The sequence below is a fragment of the Cololabis saira genome, chromosome 1 (assembly GCF_033807715.1).
Source record: "Cololabis saira isolate AMF1-May2022 chromosome 1, fColSai1.1, whole genome shotgun sequence".
In the NCBI taxonomy this organism is placed as follows: Eukaryota; Metazoa; Chordata; class Actinopteri; order Beloniformes; family Belonidae; genus Cololabis; species Cololabis saira.
Window position 1 is genome coordinate 53,453,104 of NC_084587.1, and position 22,281 is coordinate 53,475,384.

Here is a 22,281-nt window from a genome sequence, read left to right on the forward strand (position 1 = left end):
TTGTGATTAATATATATATATTTATTTACATAGGAGACTGTCACTTCCAAATTCAAGATAACCAAGCAGTTATATTTAAAACAAAAAACAAAAAAACAGGCTATATCCACAACTTTTCTTCTCATAGAATGGAAACCAAGCAAGACTCAGGTCTTTTATTTTCTAAACATGATGAATTTTACTGTCGATTTTTTAACCGTATAAATTAGTTTAGTTACTCCAATCCAAAGTGTGTGACTCGGTGACGCGGTTCAGACCTCTGCTGCTCCTGATTGGTGGATTCTGCTCTGCAGCGAGGCCCCGCCCCCATGAGCGAGGCCCCGCCCCCCATGCTCGCTGTTTATTGGATAGAATCTTTTCAAAACTCCCGCCTCGTTTCTCTCTGTCCTGATTGGTGCGGCAGGACTCGTCCTGCGCTCTCCGGTATTTAAGGAGGTTTTCCGCTGCTGGAGACAGTTTCTCTTGACACCAGTTCCATACAGACATTATCAACATGAGCGGCCGCGGAAAGACCGGAGGGAAAGCTAGAGCGAAGGCCAAGACCCGCTCCTCCCGTGCAGGACTGCAGTTCCCAGTGGGTCGTGTCCACAGACTGCTGCGTAAAGGCAACTACGCTCAGCGCGTCGGTGCCGGCGCCCCCGTCTACCTGGCGGCTGTGCTGGAGTATCTGACCGCTGAGATCCTGGAGCTGGCTGGAAACGCTGCCCGCGACAACAAGAAGACCCGCATCATCCCCCGTCACCTGCAGCTGGCTGTCCGCAACGACGAGGAGCTCAACAAGCTGCTGGGGGGGGTCACCATCGCTCAGGGCGGCGTGCTGCCCAACATCCAGGCGGTGCTGCTGCCCAAGAAGACCGAGAAGGCCGCCAAGGCCAAGTAAAGCTGCTGCTGCTGAACCCGAAACACAACGGCTCTTTTAAGAGCCACACACTCCTCTGAGAGACACGATTACCGAATAACAATTTATATGGGATTTTTGTGCTTGTTGTTTTCACACATGTCGCTTTGGATAAAAGCATCTGCTAAATGACAGTATAATACCACTAAAGATCAATCCACTCATACAACGAAACAAACTTTAAAGCACAAAAGGTTGTATGGAGCAGTAACATCTGCTGTTACTGGAAACTAAACTGTCTCAGAACAAACGACCAATAACTACGTCTAGAGATGCGAGATGACTGAGTGCAGATTGTTTAAAAAAAGAAACATTTTAACATTTTCGATTATAGCACTAACTACTTCATCGGTTGTTTGCTGGTTGAAGTGAAGCTCTGTAAGTAATAAATGATTTTCAGAGGTAATTAAATATATGTGTGTGTATGTATATATATATATATATATATATACATACATATATACATACATACATATATGTAAATGGCGGTAAATTGTTTTCACTGCCACCTGGTGGTCAGTTTTCACCAGTGTGGTTTAGTGGAGGTGCAAAGGTAGAAAGGGGAGGGGATGATTCTGCTGCGTAATCTCCACACCTGCTGCATCTCAGCTGTTGTCTCCCGTGGGTCGGTTTGGCGTCGTGCTGCTCCGTTTCTTTTGTTTGTTTTATGACCTTTATTCAAGTAAGTGTGAATTTGATGGCGGGTCTTAATTAAAATGGTACTTATTTTATGGGTTTTCTTTCTTTGACATTAATCTGGGTTTTTTGTTGTTTATTTTCAAGTTTGATTGTCGGGATGGTTCCCTGAAGGCATCAATCACTGACACGTTCCAAACAAGCACCCTTGGTAGTGGAACGAGGTATTTGTATTTTAAATCTTTCGGATGTTCTGTTTAATTAAAGGATGCTGCTTTTGCTATTTTTCTAATATTAATAAATTTAGAATTTTAATAGTGGTCATTGATTGCGTTCTAATAAATGTATCTTTTATATTTGTGTTCACGGATGGCATCATGGAATGTGATGTATGTATGTATGTGATGTTTAATTGTGGAATGTTTGTTAATTTACATTAATCCCCCCTTTTTCCTTTTTTTTTTGTATCTTCCCGTCAGTTTTCATGGTGCCCGGTATGGAAATAAAATTTGAGCACCCGTACGAATCTCTCCGCCTTTTTATTGGAACCAAGGGTCCGCTATATATATATATATATATATATATATATATATATATATATATATATATAGCTATAGCATATAAATAGCATTTTTGTGAAATTATTTACTTTCTCTATAAAGGAAAATGTGTTCACTGGTGTTGCTTCAGAAACTTAGAAGTGACCTTTTAAAATATAAAAGTCTGTCTGTTAATCTAATGTGGAAGTACGTAATAGCTCTTTTTTTAAATAGGAACTGATAAAAGGAAATTATTAAATATATAACTACCGATTTTTCAGCAGATGGCTCTAACACACTGAACAACAACATCCATTAAGGTGGAGAAAACCCGTCCCTGTTCTCTAACACATCCTCCACAAAAAGTACACATTCTTTTTTCCTTACCAGTTTACACACTATAACTGCTACCCAGCTACTGGGGGTTGGTTTATAGTGATTGGAGTAAATAAATTAATAAATAAAATGGATAAATAAATTAACTAACTTACACAACCGGGACAGAGAGACAGCAGGGGGCGGGGCTCCGGACTAGGCGGGAGTTTTGAAAAGATTCTATCCAATAAACGGCGCACATTGAGGCGCGAGCTCGCTCCCGGGGAGGGGCGGGGCTGCAGAGCAGAATCCACCAATCAGGAGCGGAGGTCTGGACCGCGTCACCGAGTCACACACTTTAAGAGCAGCGAGTCTCGCTTCTCCCAGCATTATCGTCCTGATCTAGAACCAGTCGCCATGGCCAGAACCAAGCAGACCGCTCGTAAGTCCACCGGAGGCAAAGCCCCCAGGAAGCAGCTGGCCACCAAGGCCGCCCGGAAGAGCGCCCCGGCCACCGGCGGAGTGAAGAAGCCTCACCGCTACAGGCCCGGTACCGTGGCTCTGAGGGAGATCCGCCGCTACCAGAAGTCCACGGAGCTGCTGATCCGCAAGCTGCCCTTCCAGCGGCTGGTGAGAGAAATCGCTCAGGACTTCAAGACCGACCTGCGCTTCCAGAGCTCCGCCGTCATGGCCCTGCAGGAGGCCAGCGAGGCTTACCTGGTGGGGCTGTTCGAGGACACCAACCTGTGCGCCATCCACGCCAAGAGGGTCACCATCATGCCCAAAGACATCCAGCTGGCCCGCCGCATCCGCGGGGAGAGAGCTTAGACCGTCTCCCCTGCAACCACAACGGCTCTTTTAAGAGCCACCAACATCACCACTAAAGAGCTGCTTCCAGCAATCTCATTACTGTAAAAGTTGATACATTGTCACTAAGCAGAACATGATTCCCGCAATTAATAGTTTATCTCCTCTTCCACTAATTATTCAACATCTAATATGAGCAGTATAAGATCTTAAAGGTATTGTGACATCATTTTTAACATGCTTTTAACACTATTAAAAGTCTTGGCCAACATCCCTCAAATGTGTCTAAAAGAGTGTAACAAGAAAAACTTCACTCTTAGTACTCCATTCCTGGCTTTTTATTACAGTGTTTTTTTGCGCCGTGAAAAATGCTTCCTTTTGCCCCTTTCCTGTCAATCATTGCTCCGCTCCTCCTCCAAACCTCCTCCTCCTCCAGCCATACGCTCACAGCGGCGTCGGAGCGACAGGCGAAGCATGCACGGAAAAGCAGCACGGCGAACCACAGCAAACAATCATAAAAATAAAGGCATGCAAGCAGCAGTGTCACCTTATCTTAAGTCCAGTCAGTGGCCGCGGGTCTTCTTAGCAGTTTTCCTCCGGTGATTAGAACAAAGGAGGCTCTAAACAGCTCCATGTTAAGCCTGATTTATGGTTCCGCGTTAAATCGACGCAGAGTACGCCGTAGGGTTCAGCGTACGGTGCGCGTCGCCGCGTAACCCTACGCCGTAGGCTCTGCGTCGGTGTAACGCGGAACCATAAATCAGCCTTTATGGTGCACTGGAGAGGAGAGGAGACAGGGAGCTGGGTGGAGGGGGCGGTGATTTAGCGGATCGTTACGTAACGATCCGCCACCAAACCACATGCGCCGTTTTTGCATAGTTATGCGGAAAATCCCAGAAAGCACACAATACACTGAATGTTAAAAGTTCGTTGTTTTTTGGGTGTAATTGATGTCAAGACACCCAACAAAACACAAAAAATCAAGAAAAATGTGTTTTTCATGTCACAATCCCTTTAAACATACCCTAGTATAGTTAATTTTTATAACCTGTATTCCCTGCATCTTCCATCTTTCAGCCCTTTGGAAATTTCCTCTCTGGGGGACTATTAAAGGATTTCGTATCTTATCTTTGTTTTACATATTTATGTAACAAAAGACATTTTCAAGTTTTAAATTATGTAAATTTCACATGAAAGAAATATCAGAATCATAAAAAATTTACATTCATTTGAGTTTAGTGGAATTTATTAATAATTGGAGGATGAACAATAGTGAAAAACATTTTCATGTTTATATTTATCCATTTTTATACCATTCCATCTTTCCGAAACCTTTTTCTTTTCCCCTCTACACACATGTACTAATCCAGTAGGTTTCCACTGCTGTACTCTGACATTTGGGTTAAATAAACTTTTTTTTTTTTAACCAAAACATTTAAAAAGTACAAAAATTGACTACATTTGATTCAAAGTGCTCAAGATATTAAGACACTGATGGACTGTTTCAAATTTATGACTTGAACTGTAATCAAGAAAGAACAGGAAATATCAGCGTTGCAAACCAAATGACAACTGACAGGATACATAACTGACTTGAACTTATAAAAATGTAATCAATAACACATTTGCAGTTGCATGAGTACCACAATATTTTCTTGTAAGAAAACAATATTTCTTATCTGACACAATTTGCCTTTTAAGGAAGATGTGGTGGCTCTTAAAATACTGATACTCTTTAAATACTAAGATACTGCAAAACGTGTCGTTATCTGTTAAGCAGTTAGAACACACAGTGATATTGAATAACTGCCAGATCTTGAAAGTTGAAGTTATCTTGGGAAAGGAATGGGCAGGAACACTGATTCTTTGCACATTTGGCAATTCTACAGCCATAAAAATCAAAATAAATCCAGGCGGCTTGAATGTGATTACAGTAGTAAAAGGGTTTATAAACCACATTAATAAATTCTGAAGCCCATGAGTGAATTATTGATTAAGATACTCTGAAATGTAGTGGATTAAAAAGTCAACTACAAATAAAAGAGAAAGGGGTTGAAACCTGGTTCTTGTAAATTGTTTGAAACTGTCACTTTACTTTTGTGTAAAATAAAATATAGTACTGTTCCCTTGAATGTACATTTGATATATTGAGGGTAATTGTGCAATTTATTGTTAAAAAACCCCAAACTGATAGGAAAACAACTCTCAGGACGAGGTGGTGGCTCTTAAAAGAGCCTTTTTGATTTTGTCCAGCAGTGATGCTTCACTTCTTCTTGGGTGCTGCCTTCTTGGCTTTGGGCTTGGCCACCTTCTTGGCGGGGGACTTGTTGGCTTTGGGGGCCTTCTTCAGCACCTTCTTGGGGCTCTTGGCGACCTTCTTGGGGCTCTTTGCGACCTTCTTGGGGCTCTTGGCCGTCTTCTTGAGCGCTGCGGGCTTCTTCACCTTCTTGGGGCTCTTCTTGGCCGCTGCTGGTTTCTTGGCTGCTGCGCTCTTCGCCTTCTTCGCTGCTGCGGGTTTCTTGGCGGCGGGCTTGTTGGCTTTAGGAGCCGCTTTGTTCACGGGAGCTTTGGCCTTCGTGTCAGTGTTCTTGCTCATCTTGAAGGAGCCGGAGGCCCCGGTCCCCTTGGTCTGGACCAGGGTCCCCTTGGTCACCAGGCTCTTGATGGCGGTGTTGACGCGGGCTTTGTTCTTGTCCACGTCGTATCCTCCGGCGGCCAGAGCTTTCTTGACGGCGGCGGCGGACACGCCGCTGCGCTCCTTGGACGCGGCCACGGCCTTCACGATGAGCTCTGCCGCGCTGGGGCCGGCCTTCTTCGGCTTGGACACCTTCTTCTTGGCGGCTTTGGCCGGAGCCGGAGCTGGAGCTACTTCTGCCATGTCGAGCTGCTGCGAGAGTCACTTCTAATGATGAGAAGCCGGAGCTCCGACGGAACTTAAACACACCATGAGAACCGTGGAGACTCAACCCGCAGCGCCGCTCCCGTGTGCAGTCGGCGGAGTCCCACTTGTGTTTTCTCCTCGTCCTTTAACGGGTCAAAAATCTGTGTTGGAGCGTCGTTTCAGGCTGACAGAGGAGAAGCTGACAGCGGACTAGTTTCTCTTCGTGTCCAGATACTCTGGAAGTCCGATGTTCTCCGCAGTTTGTTTGTGGGGGTTTAAAACTTCGTGGAGTCGCCGCGGAGCTCGGGGCCGATCAGCAACTTCCCCCTCTTCTTTCTCTCCTAAAATGCTTTAAAATACACAAACTTTCCGAGAAAAACACGTTTATAGCTGAATCATATGTTTGTTCGATGAACAAAAAGAACAACAAACATCAGTTGACCCTAATGTTTCGTTAAAGTGAAGATAATGTGGCAGCAGCAAACACACTGATGGAGGAGGCTCTTGTGGCAGCGACTTCCTGTCAGGTTTCTGCTGAACTACAATGTGGTTCAGTTGTTTTTTGCAACTTCTTAACTTCAAAATCCTGAACTTGCACTTATAGATGTTGAAGTTAAATATATCAAGAGCTGTTTGACACGAAGCTCATTTTAAAACATTTCATACGCAGGTCATTATTCAATTCTTAAATCCAAATGTCCAAACAAGCATGAAACATAAAAAATACACGAGAACACAACATAAGACCAGCCCAAAGCTGTTGAAATAAATGTCTTATGTTTGCTACTTTGTAAGAAATTCAATTGTGTTAAAGCAATGTATAGAAGCAGGCAACGTCTTCAACAACCGTGGGTCTCCTGCTCTGATAGCATGGATGTGCGTGTCCCCCCCGCCAGCCTTTCACTAGGTCACCTGAGACTGTGAAGGGTTCAGGTGGTGGGGAGAGCTAAAAGGTCTGAGATGTTTGCAGGATAAATAATATGCATAAATAATACCACACTCAACCAGAAGATGGGATTCAGGAATAGGATGGTCTGTCTGAATGTCTCCAACATAATATGTGAACAAGGTTCCCGGCCTGGTAACGAGCCCTCATTTAGAAAATAGCGTCATGGCTTTGTTACGCCCACAGAGTGCAAGCTGACCCATAGGGTGACATATTTTAGAAAATCCTTTATTCTGAAATATTAAATAAAAACAGAAATGTGAGTCGGCTGATCGTCAGTGGCTTTTACTGGTCCCAGTGTTAACTGCAAACTGAACTTATTTGGACAAATGACAATATAACAATAACAATATAATTAAAAAAATCACAGTATTATATAAAAATCTCAATATTTCAAAATACGCTAATAACAATACTTTCACTAAATATTTTCATTTAAAATCAATAGGCTAATAGAATCACAATAAACATAATATAGGTGGTTATGAATAAACGTGGGCTATTAAAAATGATCAATTCTATATAAGGGTAATGAAAGTTCTCATCTTATATTTATATTATCTACAATTCTTATTATTATCTATATAAAACAATTATATTATTCCTGCATGGCTTTAATTACACAACAATTACATCAATAATATAATATCTCCCATTTATCATCTTATATTGAATAATTAATTTACTTACAATTTTAAAGTTGGTACTGCCAATACACCAAAGAATTAAATATTACCGATGTTAGCTAAAAGAAGAACAGGTCCTCTGTCTTTGGATACACAGAAAGACGTGGAAATGCTTCCTAAATAATATTGTTTAACAGAAGTAAGACACCTTGCGTGGCTATGTAAGATGTGGGAAATAATGAAGTAAATGAGGTCCTTACCGTCACCACAAAGTCCTTTGTAATAGCAGATAGAGAATTGTCCAAACTTCTGCAGACAACCTGGCTGGCTGCCATACCACTCCTGCATCAACCAAACAAAACTTTGGCTTTAAGTCTTAAAATAAATGTTTAAAAAAGTATATTCATTACGAAAAAGGTTTCCACCTTGATCATATAACCGGAGTATGTAATCAGTACACACACAATTATTATGTTTCAGTAGATTTTAATTTAGTTTAAGATAAATGTGATACTCACAAAATATGTGTTTTGTTAATGAATTATTACTTTTGTTGACTTTCGAGTCAATTTTTGGTATTAAAATGGTATTTTATCTTATTCTGTCTAAATTTATAATAAGCAATTACAGAGAAGCACACAATGACATGCGGTTTCATCTGGGACTCATTACTGGCGCAACAGACATTGGGCTCATTATCCAGTTGAATGGAGAATGAGCAACTGTTTTACTGCCTCACTGATTTTTTAAATAATATTTTCAATGTTTCCAGAAGATTATCAATACATCCGCCAGCGGAAACTTAACAGTGGACTGCTACATAAACAAAAAAAATAAATACTCTTTCAGTTTCCATCGAGGTATTATATTTTATTTGTATAAGAAACATTTGGGCCAACTTTTAACACTGCTCAAAAGTAATGGTAGAAATACAATTGATCAAGTAATACAGATGTATAAAATTACTTGATGTTCCCCTAGGTGCATAGAATTGTTAATTTTTTTTATTTTCTTTATTTTTCCTACATTGTAAGTTCTTGTTTTATCTCTACATATTTTCAATTTCATACTTTTGTTGCATGATTTCTGTATTGCCATAGTTCATTCCACATGATTGGTCAGTTTCAAATTCAGGTGTTCAGGTTGGGAGTCCTGGTTGGTTTTAACTTAGTAGACCAATGCCCTAAAATCTCCCCCTTCTTTTTTAGGGTTTAGGCCCAATCCCAATTCTCCTTCACTCGCCCTTCTTTTCTCCACTCGCACTTCTTTTCTTCCCTAAGCCCTAAAAAAGAAGGGGGAGATTTTAGGGCACTTGAGATCTAGGGCACTTGGCCCAGGTGCCTGTCCCAATTCTCCCCCTACCCCTCGTTTTCATTCCCTAACCTGATCAGGAAGCAGAGAGCCAAAAGCTGTTTTAATTTCAGCTGTAGCGCTGTTAATATGGCACTTTATTAAGTTTTAATATTTTTTCAGGCATAAAGGTAACCTTAAGATCCCCAACCGGGGCTCAGTTTATCCAAATAACGCCTGTTAAGAAATTTGACCCGATGTTTTCGGAGATGAGAAGAGCCGCCGGCCCCGGGGAGCAGCCTCAGCTCACAGCCCGAGAACAGACGTGTCCGCCGGCTCAGGCTGCTCCGTCAGTCCCGGGAGAGACACTCTCTCCCGGGACGCAGCTCTGTTGAGAATCACGCCGGCTGAAATAAATCATTTAGGAATATGTTGGTTTAATAGATGAAATCTAAAAGTTGTAGCTACGCCTGTTAAGAAATTTGCTCCGAAATTTAGAGATTTCTGTCTGCCGGGTCCGGAGCTTGGGTCCGCGTTAAATCGACGCAGAGCCTACGGCGTAGGTTGCGTAACCTCCGCCGTAGGATCTGCGTTGGTGTAACGCGGAACCATAAATCCCTTTATTCTGGCGTGATCTTCCGCAACTTTATCTGAAAGTGTGTAAATTACCCAGATAACAGCTGGATTACTTTGTGGTTTCTGAAGACTATTATATCAGAAACATCCAAAACAAATCTGACGAGTCACAGGATTATTTCTCTCTATTTCTCTGAGACCAGTCTGCCTGTTTGCCTTCGGTCGGCGAGTCAAATCGACGCAGAGCCTCTTTTTTTCATACCCCCTCGCTCGCCAAGTCAGCATCTGAAATCCCTCGATTTGAAGGGGCTATTCTCAGCCCCTAGCCCTCGTTATGCCCCCTCCCCCTAGGTGAAAAGAGGAATTGGGACACCACTACCTTCACGGGAACGCGCAAAAGTTAGGGTTAGGGAAGAAAAGGAGGGCGAGGGGGAGTATTGGGACGCAAAGAAAAGAAGTGCGAGTGGAGAAAAGAAGGGCGAGTGAAGGAGAATTGGGATTGGGCCCAAGAAGACAAAAGCTTGATGATACCTCCTATAAATTATTCCTTCACGGGAAATTGATATAGATTTTCGAAATGAAATGCTTGAAACTTAATAAAAGTAATGTATTTCTTCATTTGAAAGACCACTCCAAACGTTAAATGTACCAGATAATAAAAAATAAACAAAAATTATATTTGTTGAACGCAGCCATATCAGGATTTAAAATGACATGAAGTTACTAACTATTGTGTCCCAGTAAGTGGCGCTATAACACAGAACGATCTGGTATCAGCATCCTTTAATGAGTAGAAGAATATTAGGCCCGCCCCTGTCTTCAAACACGTCCTCAGAAAGGAGCTAAATAATTGGTGACCGTAGTTCCAGCTCAGTTGTTGACTAACTTCATATTCAACATGAGCGGACGAGGAAAAGGAGGAAAGGGTCTCGGTAAAGGAGGCGCTAAGCGTCACCGTAAAGTCCTCCGTGACAACATCCAGGGAATCACCAAACCCGCCATCCGCCGTCTGGCTCGCCGCGGGGGGGTGAAGCGTATCTCCGGTCTGATCTACGAGGAGACCCGCGGTGTGCTCAAGGTCTTCCTGGAGAACGTGATCCGTGATGCCGTCACCTACACCGAGCACGCAAAGAGGAAGACGGTGACCGCCATGGATGTGGTGTACGCGCTCAAGAGACAGGGACGCACCCTGTACGGATTCGGGGGTTAAACCAACCAAACACCAATCAACGGTCCTTTTCAGGGCCACCCACCTGATCTGAGAGCAAATTACCAACATTTCTACGCACATGATTTTGGATAAAGGTTGTCTTGATTCATTTATTTGATCCCAGGAAACAACCAGGACAAACATTTTCTATCAGACTTGATCAAGTCTACCTCTTAAATCACTCGGGTATGTTGAAAGATAAGCATCCAAATGGGTTCATTTTCATTGTCTTTGCATCTATTGATTAAATTAAAGCGATTCACGATCGACAAGAGTTGTGACTATTCTGTTGGTCCACGAAGGTTTACCTACTTTTATCTGCTTGTTTACAAAGATTCATAATGTGGAGTTGCTACAGTGTTTTAAATGTTGCGTTTTCCAGTGCAGGTGGTTTTAAACGGCTTTATTCAGTTAAATGTAATAAAGGACAGTTAAACAATGAAACTCCTTTTTTGTTGCTCGTTCAGCCTGGTCATATTAACGAGCTCTGCAGTACAAATGAGACTCTTAAACTCCATGGATTCATTTGTCACTTTTTCACAACCTTGTGAAAACAATCTCACAATACAAAGATTGTATTTATAGATGTATTTGCTAAACAAACGGCGCCTTACGACAGTTTCCCGCTCGTCTTTCTCTCCACTGAGAGCCGCCCACCAGTTTAAATGAAGACAAACTCAATCAGTGACGTCAGAGACACTGGACCAATCACAGACGGGAGACTGCGCTGTTGTTTTTGCATGTGAAGGGAATGAAATCAGCCTCTCTGACCGAAGCAGTCCATTCGTTTCTGAAGAAGGAAACATGCCTGAACCCGCCAAGTCCGCGCCAGTGTTGCCAGGTGTACGATAATTATCGTATTTGTACGATAATTTTGCCCTCTGTACGATGTACGATCAATAATCCCCAAAAAGGCCAAATATACGATAATTTGACCATTCTGTGAATGTGTGTATGTAATCGGTTGTAATCAGCCTTTCGCAACTGTCTGTCGGATTTATTTGTGAACCCTGAAGGCATCTCTGTCCATGTGACAAGTTTCAAGCCAATCCTGCGGTTCTAAATGTGAGCTTGCTTCAGAACAACGGTAATTGGCTGAATAGTACGCTGCGCCCGCCCCATGAGTGAGGAAAAGAAAAAAAAGAAAAGAAGAAGCAGAGCCGGCCCAGTCTGAAAGAAGCGCGGAAAAGAAAATAAGAGAACCTGAAGGGGAAGGAGGAGAAGGAGAGGCTAAGAAAACGGCTTATTATATACCCAGGTTATATATGCACTTTATTTTATTTATTTTTTCCACAATATCTTTGAGTTTTAAGCAGGATAGCAAAGAGAAATACTTTGAAATTCAGAACAGAACATACGGTAAAACAAAAAAAAATCACAAAGAAATGCACTTTATTTTAAGTTGCAATTATACCTTTTCATAAGTCATAAGTTTGCGATTTTTTGTTATGAATTGTTGTCATTTTGAGGACAGAGATGTTGTTTCCCTGAAAATAAAATTTCAATATAGAGCCAGATCTTCATTTTATTTTCAGTTATCATGAATACTATTTACCATTTAACCCTATCCTAACAGTAGGTGGCCTCCAGGCCTCATGATTTAGCTCATTAGTTCCCACCTGTCATTGTTTGTGGGGGACACGTTAACCTAACACAACTGTGGGGCTGCTGATGAATCCAGACGTTCTTTGATCCCTTCTGTACTGACGCAAAAGCCGTGAGTCGCTATTCAACACTAGAGTGACCACCAATAGACTTGTTAGTTTGATTATGACGGGTGTACGATAATTTTCCTCAAAATACGATAATTTTATGTCTCTGGTACGATAATCCTACATTTCCCACCTGGCAACACTGGTCCGCGCCCAAGAAGGGCTCCAAGAAAGCCGTGACCAAGACCGCGGGGAAAGGCGGCAAGAAGAGGAGAAAGAGCAGGAAGGAGAGCTACGCCATCTACGTGTACAAGGTGCTGAAGCAGGTCCACCCCGACACCGGCATCTCCTCCAAGGCCATGGGCATCATGAACTCGTTCGTCAACGACATCTTTGAGCGCATCGGCTCCGAAGCGTCTCGTCTGGCTCACTACAACAAACGCTCCACCATCACCTCCAGGGAGATCCAGACCGCCGTGCGCCTCCTGCTGCCCGGGGAGCTGGCCAAGCACGCCGTGTCCGAGGGAACCAAGGCCGTCACCAAGTACACCAGCTCCAAGTAGACCAACACCCAATACAAACCAACGGCTCTTTTCAGAGCCACACACCCAATCTGCAGAGCATGAAACTTCCTTCAGCCATTTAACATGAATAGTAAATATTCAGTAGTCTGTGGATTGATAATTCTAAGGTTTATTCTTAAACCCAAAGTTGTGTGACTGAATCATTTATTCATTAAAATAGCTTCTGACATGGTTTAGCTGAATTATTTTAATTAGACAATTGTATCAATATCACAGTAAAATTCATTTGTTTATCTTCAAAAATTGTCCGATGGTTTTGTTTTCACAACAGCATTGAGTAATTTTTATAAATTTTAAGAAGTTTCAACTTCAATGACATATTGTTGACTGCTTGACTAAACTCAAATATCCTGATCTGACACCAACGCGCTTGACTCATCAAGCATACAACCAGTGAGTTGATATTTATGAGAAAGTGAATGTCATTTTCAAGCATTCTTATTTTTTTTTAATTTTCTGGTGGCGTTTTATCAAAAGTGTTTCATTTACATGGCAACATGTTTTTTTTTGTTTTAATATAATTCTAATTCCCGGACCCGCCACCCCACTCTACGTCACATTAACTCACATCCTAGGTCACCTTTGTACAGAATCACTACTCCGGCACTTTAAAACCAACATGTACATTTTTTTTATTTTAACATTATTTGTTCTTTTGCACAATCACCACAACAAATTCCTTGTGTTGTGTGTACTTGGCATAAACGTCTTTCTGATTGTAATTCTGATTCTGTAATATACCCACATTATTATTATGTATATGTTTAATATTACTTGCATTAAGTTTAGCTCATGATTGTGTTGAAAATATGTGTGTTGTCTGATAGGAAAAGGTTCGTTTATTGTTTGACAAAGGTGGTGCTGCAGTGTCTAACTCTTGTGTGTGTGTGTGTGTGGTGTGTCAGAAGAGATTTGCCGTTAGACAATGTTTGATGTTTAAGAAATATATGTTTGAGAAAAAGCAATACAGAACTGGACGCTGATTAAGGAGCATCGTGTCTGTGTGTCTGTTTCACACCCCCTTTTTTAGGGGTATAACATATGTAATGCATTAATATAACTTTTCCATCCACTAGACATGAACCAAATATAACAAATAAATGAATAATATCAAAATAAGATTGTACAGGCGCTGACTGGCTGGGCTTTACAGGCTTTGTAAAGAATGTTTAATCGTTGTATTGCTCACTGATCGGGTTTTGATTGGTCGTGCCTGCACTTCCCGTTAGAGGTGGAAACGCACTGTTTTCATACCCCTTTAGAGGGTATAACAAATACATAAGTTAAGATAGATACGTACCGTAATTGATTTGGTTAATGTGATCATTTTGGTAGAGATTAGATTTTATGTTGTATTTGTGGCACACAGAGTCATCAGTAGGATGATCTACATTTATATTATTTACATGTTTAATTTATACTTTATTTAGTACAGCTCAGGTCCAGTTCATGTGATAGTTAGATAGTGTTTTCTGTTAAGGTAAGAGGTTGGTTTATTTGGTGAATAATGTAGTTATGTGGCAGTACCATGTCTAAGTCTCACCAGCAGTCGCTACACGGTGCGTTCAGGGACAACAGAAGTCTGGCGTTAATACTCCAGAGAAGAAGAGCACGCACTTGAGTGTAAAGTTGATGTTTGTGTAGAAAACTGTGAAGATTAATACGACATCAAAGAAAGTTCATATTAAATGTGTGGTGGAAACTGGTTCAGAAAACATAACGGTTCAGAATCAGCTGGTAGTACTCGTTGCCTAGCAACCACGTAAGACTGGAGAGAGAGCTATTAGCCGGTTTGTAGAGCCCAGACTGCTCATTTATAGTTAATAAATAAATAAGTTTATATACATAATTGACTGGTCTGAAAATACAATGTAACTGTTGTGATTATTGTTTAAATGTTGTGCAGATGTTCCTAATTTATCTATCTTATCTTATATTACATTGTGAGAACAAGAACACACACTTGAAGTGAAGATGTGTGACGTAACGATGATAATGTAACGACCGAGAAGAAAGTGGCAGATATCGCTCTGTCAATCAACTATAGGACTGTCTCAGAAATTAGAATATTGTGATTTTCTGTAATGCAATAACAAAAACAAAAATGTCATACATTCTGGATTCATTACAAATCAACTGAAATATTGCAAGCCTTTTATTATTTTAATATTGCTGATCATGGTTTACAGCTTAAGAAAACTGAAATATCCTATCTCAAAAAATTAGAATATTCTGGGAATCTTAATCTTAAAGATTCTTCCCTCTGAGTCTGATGAGTCTTAATCTTTCACATATCACAATATTCTAATTTTCTGAGACAGTCCTCTAATCACAGGTCCAGTCAGGCTGGGCTGGTGTGGCATGTTGGGGGCAGACCAGGGGGTGCATGAGGAAGTTTGCCAGCTTTGACTGTCATGAATGAGTATTTGTGCCCAATAAAACAAAAAGGGCCGCCCGGCAACTGCCTGTCTCAGACGCCTCTGATTATCCATTATAATAAGATTTTAGCATTTACACAAACAAGGTTTGAAGCAGTAAAACTATTCTTATAAAGAACACAGAAAAAATGTTGAGCAAATTAAAATGATACAATGAGATCTAATTTATGGATAAGTGAATAAATATTTCTCACTATGGAATTGCTTCCATCTTACTTTTCATAATGATTTTAGAACAGCAGGGATCACCTTTGAGAATCTGTTAGTCGGCAGAAACCACGACAAAATCATACAGCAACTAAGCGAAAAAAAACAGCCACACATTTCCTAGCAACCCTCACACACAGTCCGCTCCCTTTCTTATCCACTCACACACAATAGTCACAATTGAGTCTAGTTGCAGGAACGCTACAATATATAAATCATTTTCTCCTCAAAACTTTGTTTACATTGTATAAAGACGGATCACAGCTCTTGAAGACAGATGTGTGGCTCTTAAAAGAGCCGTTGTGTTCCGGGTTCAGCAGCAGCTTTACTTGGCCTTGGCGGCCTTCTCGGTCTTCTTGGGCAGCAGCACCGCCTGGATGTTGGGCAGCACGCCGCCCTGAGCGATGGTGACCCCCCCCAGCAGCTTGTTGAGCTCCTCGTCGTTGCGGACAGCCAGCTGCAGGTGACGGGGGATGATGCGGGTCTTCTTGTTGTCGCGGGCAGCGTTTCCAGCCAGCTCCAGGATCTCAGCGGTCAGATACTCCAGCACAGCCGCCAGGTAGACGGGGGCGCCGGCACCGACGCGCTGAGCGTAGTTGCCTTTACGCAGCAGTCTGTGGACACGACCCACTGGGAACTGCAGTCCTGCACGGGAGGAGCGGGTCTTGGCCTTCGCTCTGGCTTTCCCTCCGGTCTTTCCGCGGCCGCTCATGTTGATAAAGTCTTTCTGGAACTGGTGTCAAGAGAAACTGTGTCTCCAGCAGCGGAAAACCTCTTTAAATACCGGAGAGCGCAGGACGAGTCCTGCTGCACCAATCAGGACAGAGAGAAACGAGGCGGGAGTTTTGAAAAGATTCTATCCAATAAACAGCGAACATGGGGGCGGGGCTTCGCTCCTGGGGGCGGGGCCTTGCTCATGGGGGCGGGGCCTCGCTGCAGAGCAGAATCCACCAATCAGGAGCAGCGGAAGTGTAGCTACAACGGTTCAACAAAGGCCACGATTCAAACTGATGTCTTGATTTTCATTCTTTTATTCTTCTCCTCCGATAGCAAAATCATAGAACACTGTGAAAACTACAAAAAAAAGCAGAGAGTCCATTGTTACTAAACACTGACCCAACGTCAACAAATAAACCCATGAAGTGTCCACTTTCTGCTCAAAGCATCTGTACACAACCACAAAAAAACACATGTAAAATAAAACACAATTACCGTTTGCGCCTCTTGAACGCAGTGTAATTATTCCATCACGTGTCACGCCTTCCTGCCTCCATTGTCTGTGGTCCCGCGTTTTTCTATTGAACCTCAGTTGACCTTCACGACAGACCAGGGGATGTGACCACAAACTTTCAAAATAAAATATCCTAAACTCTCTTATTAATCAATTTAAACACTTCATGAACTTGGATATATTTGTGTTTTTTATAAAATGTAAAATGTTATAAAATGAACTCTGAACAATGAACTCTGTGTCACAGACAGTTACACTCCTACCAATGACTATGATTTATGATCACCTTTGATCCACAGCACCTTTTGTTTTCATCACTGTGTTTGATTTTTCTGACTCTTTTGTATTTGTGATGAACACATTGGCTTTTGTCTGCTTCATGTCTCTGGAAGGTCTTTCTTCAAGTGATTTCAATGCATAGAGGGATGTTACAGGGTTGCATGCTACATTTGCCTCATGAGCCAAAAACTTGGCAAACTATTTGAAATTGTTTTTGTCTGTTGTTTTATTCTGTTAGTTTCCTATATATTGCTTTCTAGACATACTTTTAGGAATTTATCTTATGTAATACTTTTTAAACTATTTTAGTGTATCTTATCCTGCTTTAGTGTAGTTTTTAGCTACAGTGTTTCCTCATGGGGAGCCTCCATGCTGGGAGTGACTCTGGCCTGCAGGGGGTCGTTCTGGGGGTCGTTCTGGCCTGGATGGGTCTGGAGCTCTGCACCACGGCTTCACCGCTGTGGTGTGGACTCCTCTATCCGTCCGGGCCGGGATGGTCTCTGTGGAGCCCCCTCCCCTTGTACCTGCGGGTTATGAGACCTCCTGGCGTGGACGGCTCCCTGTTCTCGTTTCCTCACCTGGATCCTCGGTGCTCAGCCATGTCTACACCGTGTGTCTGCATGTGTGTCTGTGTGTAACTTGGGTGAATTGTGATGTGCTTGTGTCTGTCTGTGTGTGTGCAGGGAGGGGGGGAGGGCGCAGGGCATTAATACGTTTTATGTTTGTATTGGTTTTATGTAAAGCACTTTGTTCTGCATTTCTATGCATGAAAGGTGCTTTATAAGTTTGATTTGATTTGATTTGATTTGATTTGATTTGATTTGATTTGATTTGATTTGATTTGATTTGATTTGAAACTCAGATTTTCATGTGTTTCTTGCAGCTGTTTTGTTACATGACGATTCCAGCGAGATGTCACCCAATCAGGGAGTTTTTGTAGCATCCTCTGATTTTCTTCCCAATCATTTAACACTTGAAGACCTTTAATGTGTGGCATGGCATTGCTGCAAGCAGTCAGAAAATCACTGTATTGTCTGAGTTTAATCAGAATCAGAATCAGAATCAGAATCAGAAAAGGGTTTATTGCCAAGTTTGTTAACACACACAAGGAATTTGTTGTGGTGATTGGTGCAATACAATAAAAATATAAAAACAAACAAATATATAATAGATAAAATAAACAGAACAGAGATGTACAATATGAGGTTTTAAAGTGCCGGATATGAGTCTTTACAAAAAGTGACCTTGGATGACTTAGGACAGATAACGTGTAGAAATGTACAATATGGGGTTTTTAACGTGCCGGATATGAGTCTGTACAAAGTTACGGGATTGGAATATTTACGTTAATGTAACGTAGAGTGGGATGGGGGGACAGTCCGTAGTAGTCGGGGGAGAGGGGGGACCGGGGCCTTGTTGATGAGGACAGCTGCAGACGGGAAAAAACTGTTTTTGTGGCGTGAGGTTTTGGTCCTGATGGACCACAGCCTCCTGCCAGAGGGAAGAGTCTGGAACAGTTTGTGTCCGGGGTGGGAGGGGTCTGCTGCAATCTTTCCTGGTCGCTTCAGGGTCCTGGAGGCGTGCAGGTCCTGGAGAGATGGAAGATTGCCACCAATCACCTTCTCTGCAGAGCGGATGATACGCTGCAGCTGCTCCTGTTCTTTACAGTGGCAGCAGCGTACCAGACGGTGATGGAGGAGGTGAGGATGCACTCAATGATGATCAGTCCCACAGACTGATGACTGGAGGTGCAGCTGTTGGTGTACAGAGAGAAGAGCAGAGGAGAGAGAACGCAGCCTTGAGGGGATCCGGTGCTGATGGTCCGAGGGTCAGAGACATGTTTCCCCAGCTTCACCCACTGCTTCCTGTCAGACAGGAAGTCAGTGATCCACCTGCAGGTGGAGTCAGGTACGTTCAGCTGGGAGAGCTTGTCCTGGAGCAGAGATGGGATGATGGTGTTAAAAGCAGAGCTGAAGTCAACGAACAGGATCCTGGCGTAGGTTGCTGTGGAGTCCAGGTGCTGGAGGATGAAGTGCAGGGCCATGTTTACAGCATCGTCTACAGACCTTTTGGCTCTGTAGGCGAACTGCAGGGGATCCAGTAGTGGGTCGGTGATTTTCTTGAGGTGTGGCAGCACAAGGCGCTCAAAAGATTTCTTTACCACAGAGGTCAGGGCGACGGGTCTGTAGTCGTTAAGTCCTGTGGTCCTTGGTTTTTTGGGGACAGGTATGATGGTGGAGGTTTTGAAGCAGGCAGGCACATTTCATGTCTCCAGGGAGGTGTTAAAGATGTCCGTGAACACGGACATCTGCTGCTCTCAATCCTAAATACAAAATGCTCTCCAGGCCCACAGTTAAAAGAAGAATCGCAGAAGCTGCTGCTGAAATGAAGACAAAGTTGATATCACACCTTGTTAACATCAATCATGTTGCTACTACCACCGATTGTTGGTCTGCACACCAAAAAAGCTACATAGGTGTCACGTGCCATTGGATTGATGGGGAGACTTTCGAGAGAGGATCTGTCGTGTTGGCATGCAAGAGGTTAAAAGGGTCACACACTTTTGATGTGCTTGCAGGTGTCCTGGATGATATCCACTGCCAATACAAAATAAGAGGGAAAGTGGTTAGAACCACCACAGATAGTGGCTCAAATTTTGTGAAGGCCTTCTCTGTTTTTGGTGAGCAGAGCCAGTCGGAGGATGATGATGCCGGATCAGGTACAGACCAAGAAGGTTCAGAATCGGATGATGATGTTGAGTTCCAAGACACATTCAGCATCCTAGAGCAAGACAACGGCCTGGAGTACCAGCTCCCCAAACACCAGAGATGTGCATGCCACCTACTGAACTTAGTTGCCACGACAGATGCTGACCTTGCTGAAAAGAAGAACGACACCTACAAGAGGCTTTCACGTGCTGCCTTTGGCAAATGCCAAGCTCTGTGGAATAAGTCAGGTCGCTCGCACACTGCAGCAGAAGCTGTGGAAGACAAATGTGGTCTTCAGCTCATTCGACCCAACAAGACACGGTGGAATTCAACATACATGGCTGTGGAGAGAATCATTCACATCATAAAAGAACAAGGGGAGGATGCCATCAGGTGTGTCTGCGAAAGTGAAAATGTGAGTTTTGGTTTTTCAATTTTTAAATATTTAATTAGCATATATAACTTAACATTTGTCATAATTCATAATGAATAAACAGTTCTGATTCAACAGTATAAAATACACAATATATGATATAATACAATTTTATATGATGTAAATGTTATTTTGTTGTTTATGGTTACAAAGTCCATATCCTTTTATGTTAATAAACAAAACTTAATTATTGTTTTTTTTTCATTTATTTATCTCGTGCAGGTTCAGTCAGGCAGAAATTGCCTTTCTGGATGAGTTCTGCTGTGTGATGAGACCAGTGGTAAAGGCCTTGAATATTCTTCAGTCAGAGAGCAACACACACCTTGGGTGGCTGCTTCCAGTGATCTCTGAATTACAGTCCAAACTGAGAAGGCATGAAGCGTCGGTCAAGATGTGCCTTCCACTCATCTCGGCACTACAGCAAGGGGTACAGAGGCGCTTCAGAGTCATGATGGAGGACCGAGAGCTTATCTCAGCAGCAATCCTCCTACCCAAATTTAAGATGGGCTGGACTGACAAAGCTGAAGTCACTGAAGCAGGTATGACTCCATTGTTCAATATCACAGCAATCAGGAATTTATTTTAGTCTTGTTCATTAGTTTTTTATCAAGAAATACATGTTAACAACATTTCAATACAGAATACAAGGAGTTGTATTTGCCACATGCATAGAAATACTAAAAAAGCATAAAATGAGGTGAAATTACAGTTAACCATCTGTACTGTGCAGGCGTGTTTGTTAGTGGGAGCTGGGGTATTAAAGTGCAATAGTGCCAACGTGCATACTGCAATATGTCATCTGACTTAGCTGTCCATAGTACTCTTTAAGAACAAATAGCTCAGTACTACGCTGTCTGTCATTAAACAGGACTACAATATGTGAGGCATCACCTTGACCAGATTCAATTCAATTCAATTCAATTTTATTTATATAGCGTCTAATACAACAGATGTTGTCTCTAGATGCTTTCCAGAGATCCAGAACATGAACATAAACATAAACATAAACATGAACATAAACCCCCGAGCAATTATTATATAAACAATGGCAGGTAAAAACTCCCATAGTGGGAGAAAAGCCTTAAGCCAAACAGTGGCAAGGAAAAACTCCCCTTTAGGAGGGAAGAAACCTGGACCAGGACCAGGCTCATAAGGGGGGACCCTCCTGCCGAAGGCCAGACTGGGGGAGTCAGGGACGTCGACAGCACACAGCAGGCAGGTGGAAGCAGCAGCGGGATGACCAGAGGTGGGGGGGGGGGGGGGGGGGCGTCAGCAGCACACAACAGTCATGTGGAAGCAGCAGCGGGATGACCAGAGGGGGGGGGGGGGGGGGGTGGGGGGGGGGGGGGGGGGGGCGGGAACACAGGCCAGAACGCAGCTCCCGAGGCTCCGGCCTGCAAACATACACAAAAGAGAAAAAAGGGGGGCCGGCACAAGAAACTACAGGAACGATGGATAAAAACGATAGCTATGAGATATTTATAATAAATAAAAATGGTAATGGAGAAGAGAGGCAGGGAAAAGGAGAGGAGAAGAAGGGTGAGAGGCACCGCCCAGCGGATCATGTCGGTGCCCCCCTGCAGCATAAGCCTATAGCAGCATATCTACCGCAAAGCTATATTTGAGACTAACTATTATAGTTTTGTTCTATAGCTGCGACTATGACTACTGACTCTAACACACTAAAGTTTACACTACCTAGAGATTTACCAACACCAGCTAGAGGTTTACTAAACACTAACTATAGGCTTTACTAAACAGAAAGGTTTTAAGTTTAGTTTTAAAGGTGGAGGTGGTGTCAGCCTCCTTAACCCAGATTGGAAGTTGGTTCCAAAGTAATGGTGCCTGATAGCAGAACGCCCGCCCTCCAAATCTACATTTAGATACTCTAGGAACTACGAGTAAACCTGCACCCTGGGAGCGGAGAGCTCGGCCAGGAACATAAGGCACTATCAAATCTTGTAAATACTGCGGAGCTAAGCCGTTTTGGGCTTTATATGCAAGTAATAAAATTTTAAATTGAAT

The 22,281-nt window shown here is 42.7% G+C and overlaps 6 protein-coding genes across 6 annotated transcripts; 4 read left to right on the forward strand and 2 right to left on the reverse strand.

Annotated features, from left to right (window-relative positions):
- Nucleotides 1-493: 493 nt before the first annotated feature.
- On the forward strand, nucleotides 494-947 carry LOC133448358 (histone H2A-like). The gene has a single exon (XM_061726804.1). The coding sequence runs from the start codon at nucleotides 494-496 to the stop codon at nucleotides 878-880; it is 387 nt and encodes a 128-aa protein (XP_061582788.1). The 3' UTR covers nucleotides 881-947.
- Nucleotides 948-2,805: 1,858 nt separating this feature from the next.
- On the forward strand, nucleotides 2,806-3,216 carry LOC133443681 (histone H3). Its single transcript, XM_061720861.1, has one exon. The coding sequence runs from the start codon at nucleotides 2,806-2,808 to the stop codon at nucleotides 3,214-3,216; it is 411 nt and encodes a 136-aa protein (XP_061576845.1).
- A 2,190-nt stretch (nucleotides 3,217-5,406) lies between these two features.
- Nucleotides 5,407-6,073, reverse strand: LOC133448030 (histone H1-like). Its single transcript, XM_061726519.1, has one exon. It carries the CDS (start codon nucleotides 6,071-6,073, stop codon nucleotides 5,459-5,461), a length of 615 nt encoding a protein of 204 aa, XP_061582503.1. The 3' UTR covers nucleotides 5,407-5,458.
- A 4,332-nt stretch (nucleotides 6,074-10,405) lies between these two features.
- On the forward strand, nucleotides 10,406-10,724 carry LOC133448548 (histone H4). The gene has a single exon (XM_061727178.1). The coding sequence runs from the start codon at nucleotides 10,413-10,415 to the stop codon at nucleotides 10,722-10,724; it is 312 nt and encodes a 103-aa protein (XP_061583162.1). The 5' UTR covers nucleotides 10,406-10,412.
- An 804-nt stretch (nucleotides 10,725-11,528) lies between these two features.
- LOC133443753 (histone H2B-like) lies at nucleotides 11,529-13,005 on the forward strand. The gene is made up of 2 exons (XM_061720989.1): nucleotides 11,529-11,567; nucleotides 12,595-13,005. Exons 1-2 carry the CDS (start codon nucleotides 11,529-11,531, stop codon nucleotides 12,937-12,939), a joined length of 384 nt encoding a protein of 127 aa, XP_061576973.1. The 3' UTR covers nucleotides 12,940-13,005.
- Nucleotides 13,006-15,908: 2,903 nt separating this feature from the next.
- On the reverse strand, nucleotides 15,909-16,319 carry LOC133448329 (histone H2A-like). The gene has a single exon (XM_061726752.1). It carries the CDS (start codon nucleotides 16,315-16,317, stop codon nucleotides 15,931-15,933), a length of 387 nt encoding a protein of 128 aa, XP_061582736.1. The 5' UTR covers nucleotides 16,318-16,319; the 3' UTR covers nucleotides 15,909-15,930.
- Nucleotides 16,320-22,281: the final 5,962 nt, after the last annotated feature.

Bases quoted from the DNA above. Each gene is read 5' to 3' on its own strand.
- LOC133448548 (XM_061727178.1), top strand. From the start codon at position 10,413: ATGAGCGGACGAGGAAAAGGAGGAAAGGGTCTCGGTAAAGGAGGCGCT.
- LOC133448329 (XM_061726752.1), bottom strand. From the start codon at position 16,317: ATGAGCGGCCGCGGAAAGACCGGAGGGAAAGCCAGAGCGAAGGCCAAG.
- LOC133448358 (XM_061726804.1), top strand. From the start codon at position 494: ATGAGCGGCCGCGGAAAGACCGGAGGGAAAGCTAGAGCGAAGGCCAAG.
- LOC133443753 (XM_061720989.1), top strand. From the start codon at position 11,529: ATGCCTGAACCCGCCAAGTCCGCGCCAGTGTTGCCAGGT. The intron at 11,568-12,594 runs GTACGATAATTA...TCCGCGCCCAAG, and splicing joins CCGCGCCAGTGTTGCCAGGT to AAGGGCTCCAAGAAAGCCGT.
- LOC133448030 (XM_061726519.1), bottom strand. From the start codon at position 6,073: ATGGCAGAAGTAGCTCCAGCTCCGGCTCCGGCCAAAGCCGCCAAGAAG.
- LOC133443681 (XM_061720861.1), top strand. From the start codon at position 2,806: ATGGCCAGAACCAAGCAGACCGCTCGTAAGTCCACCGGAGGCAAAGCC.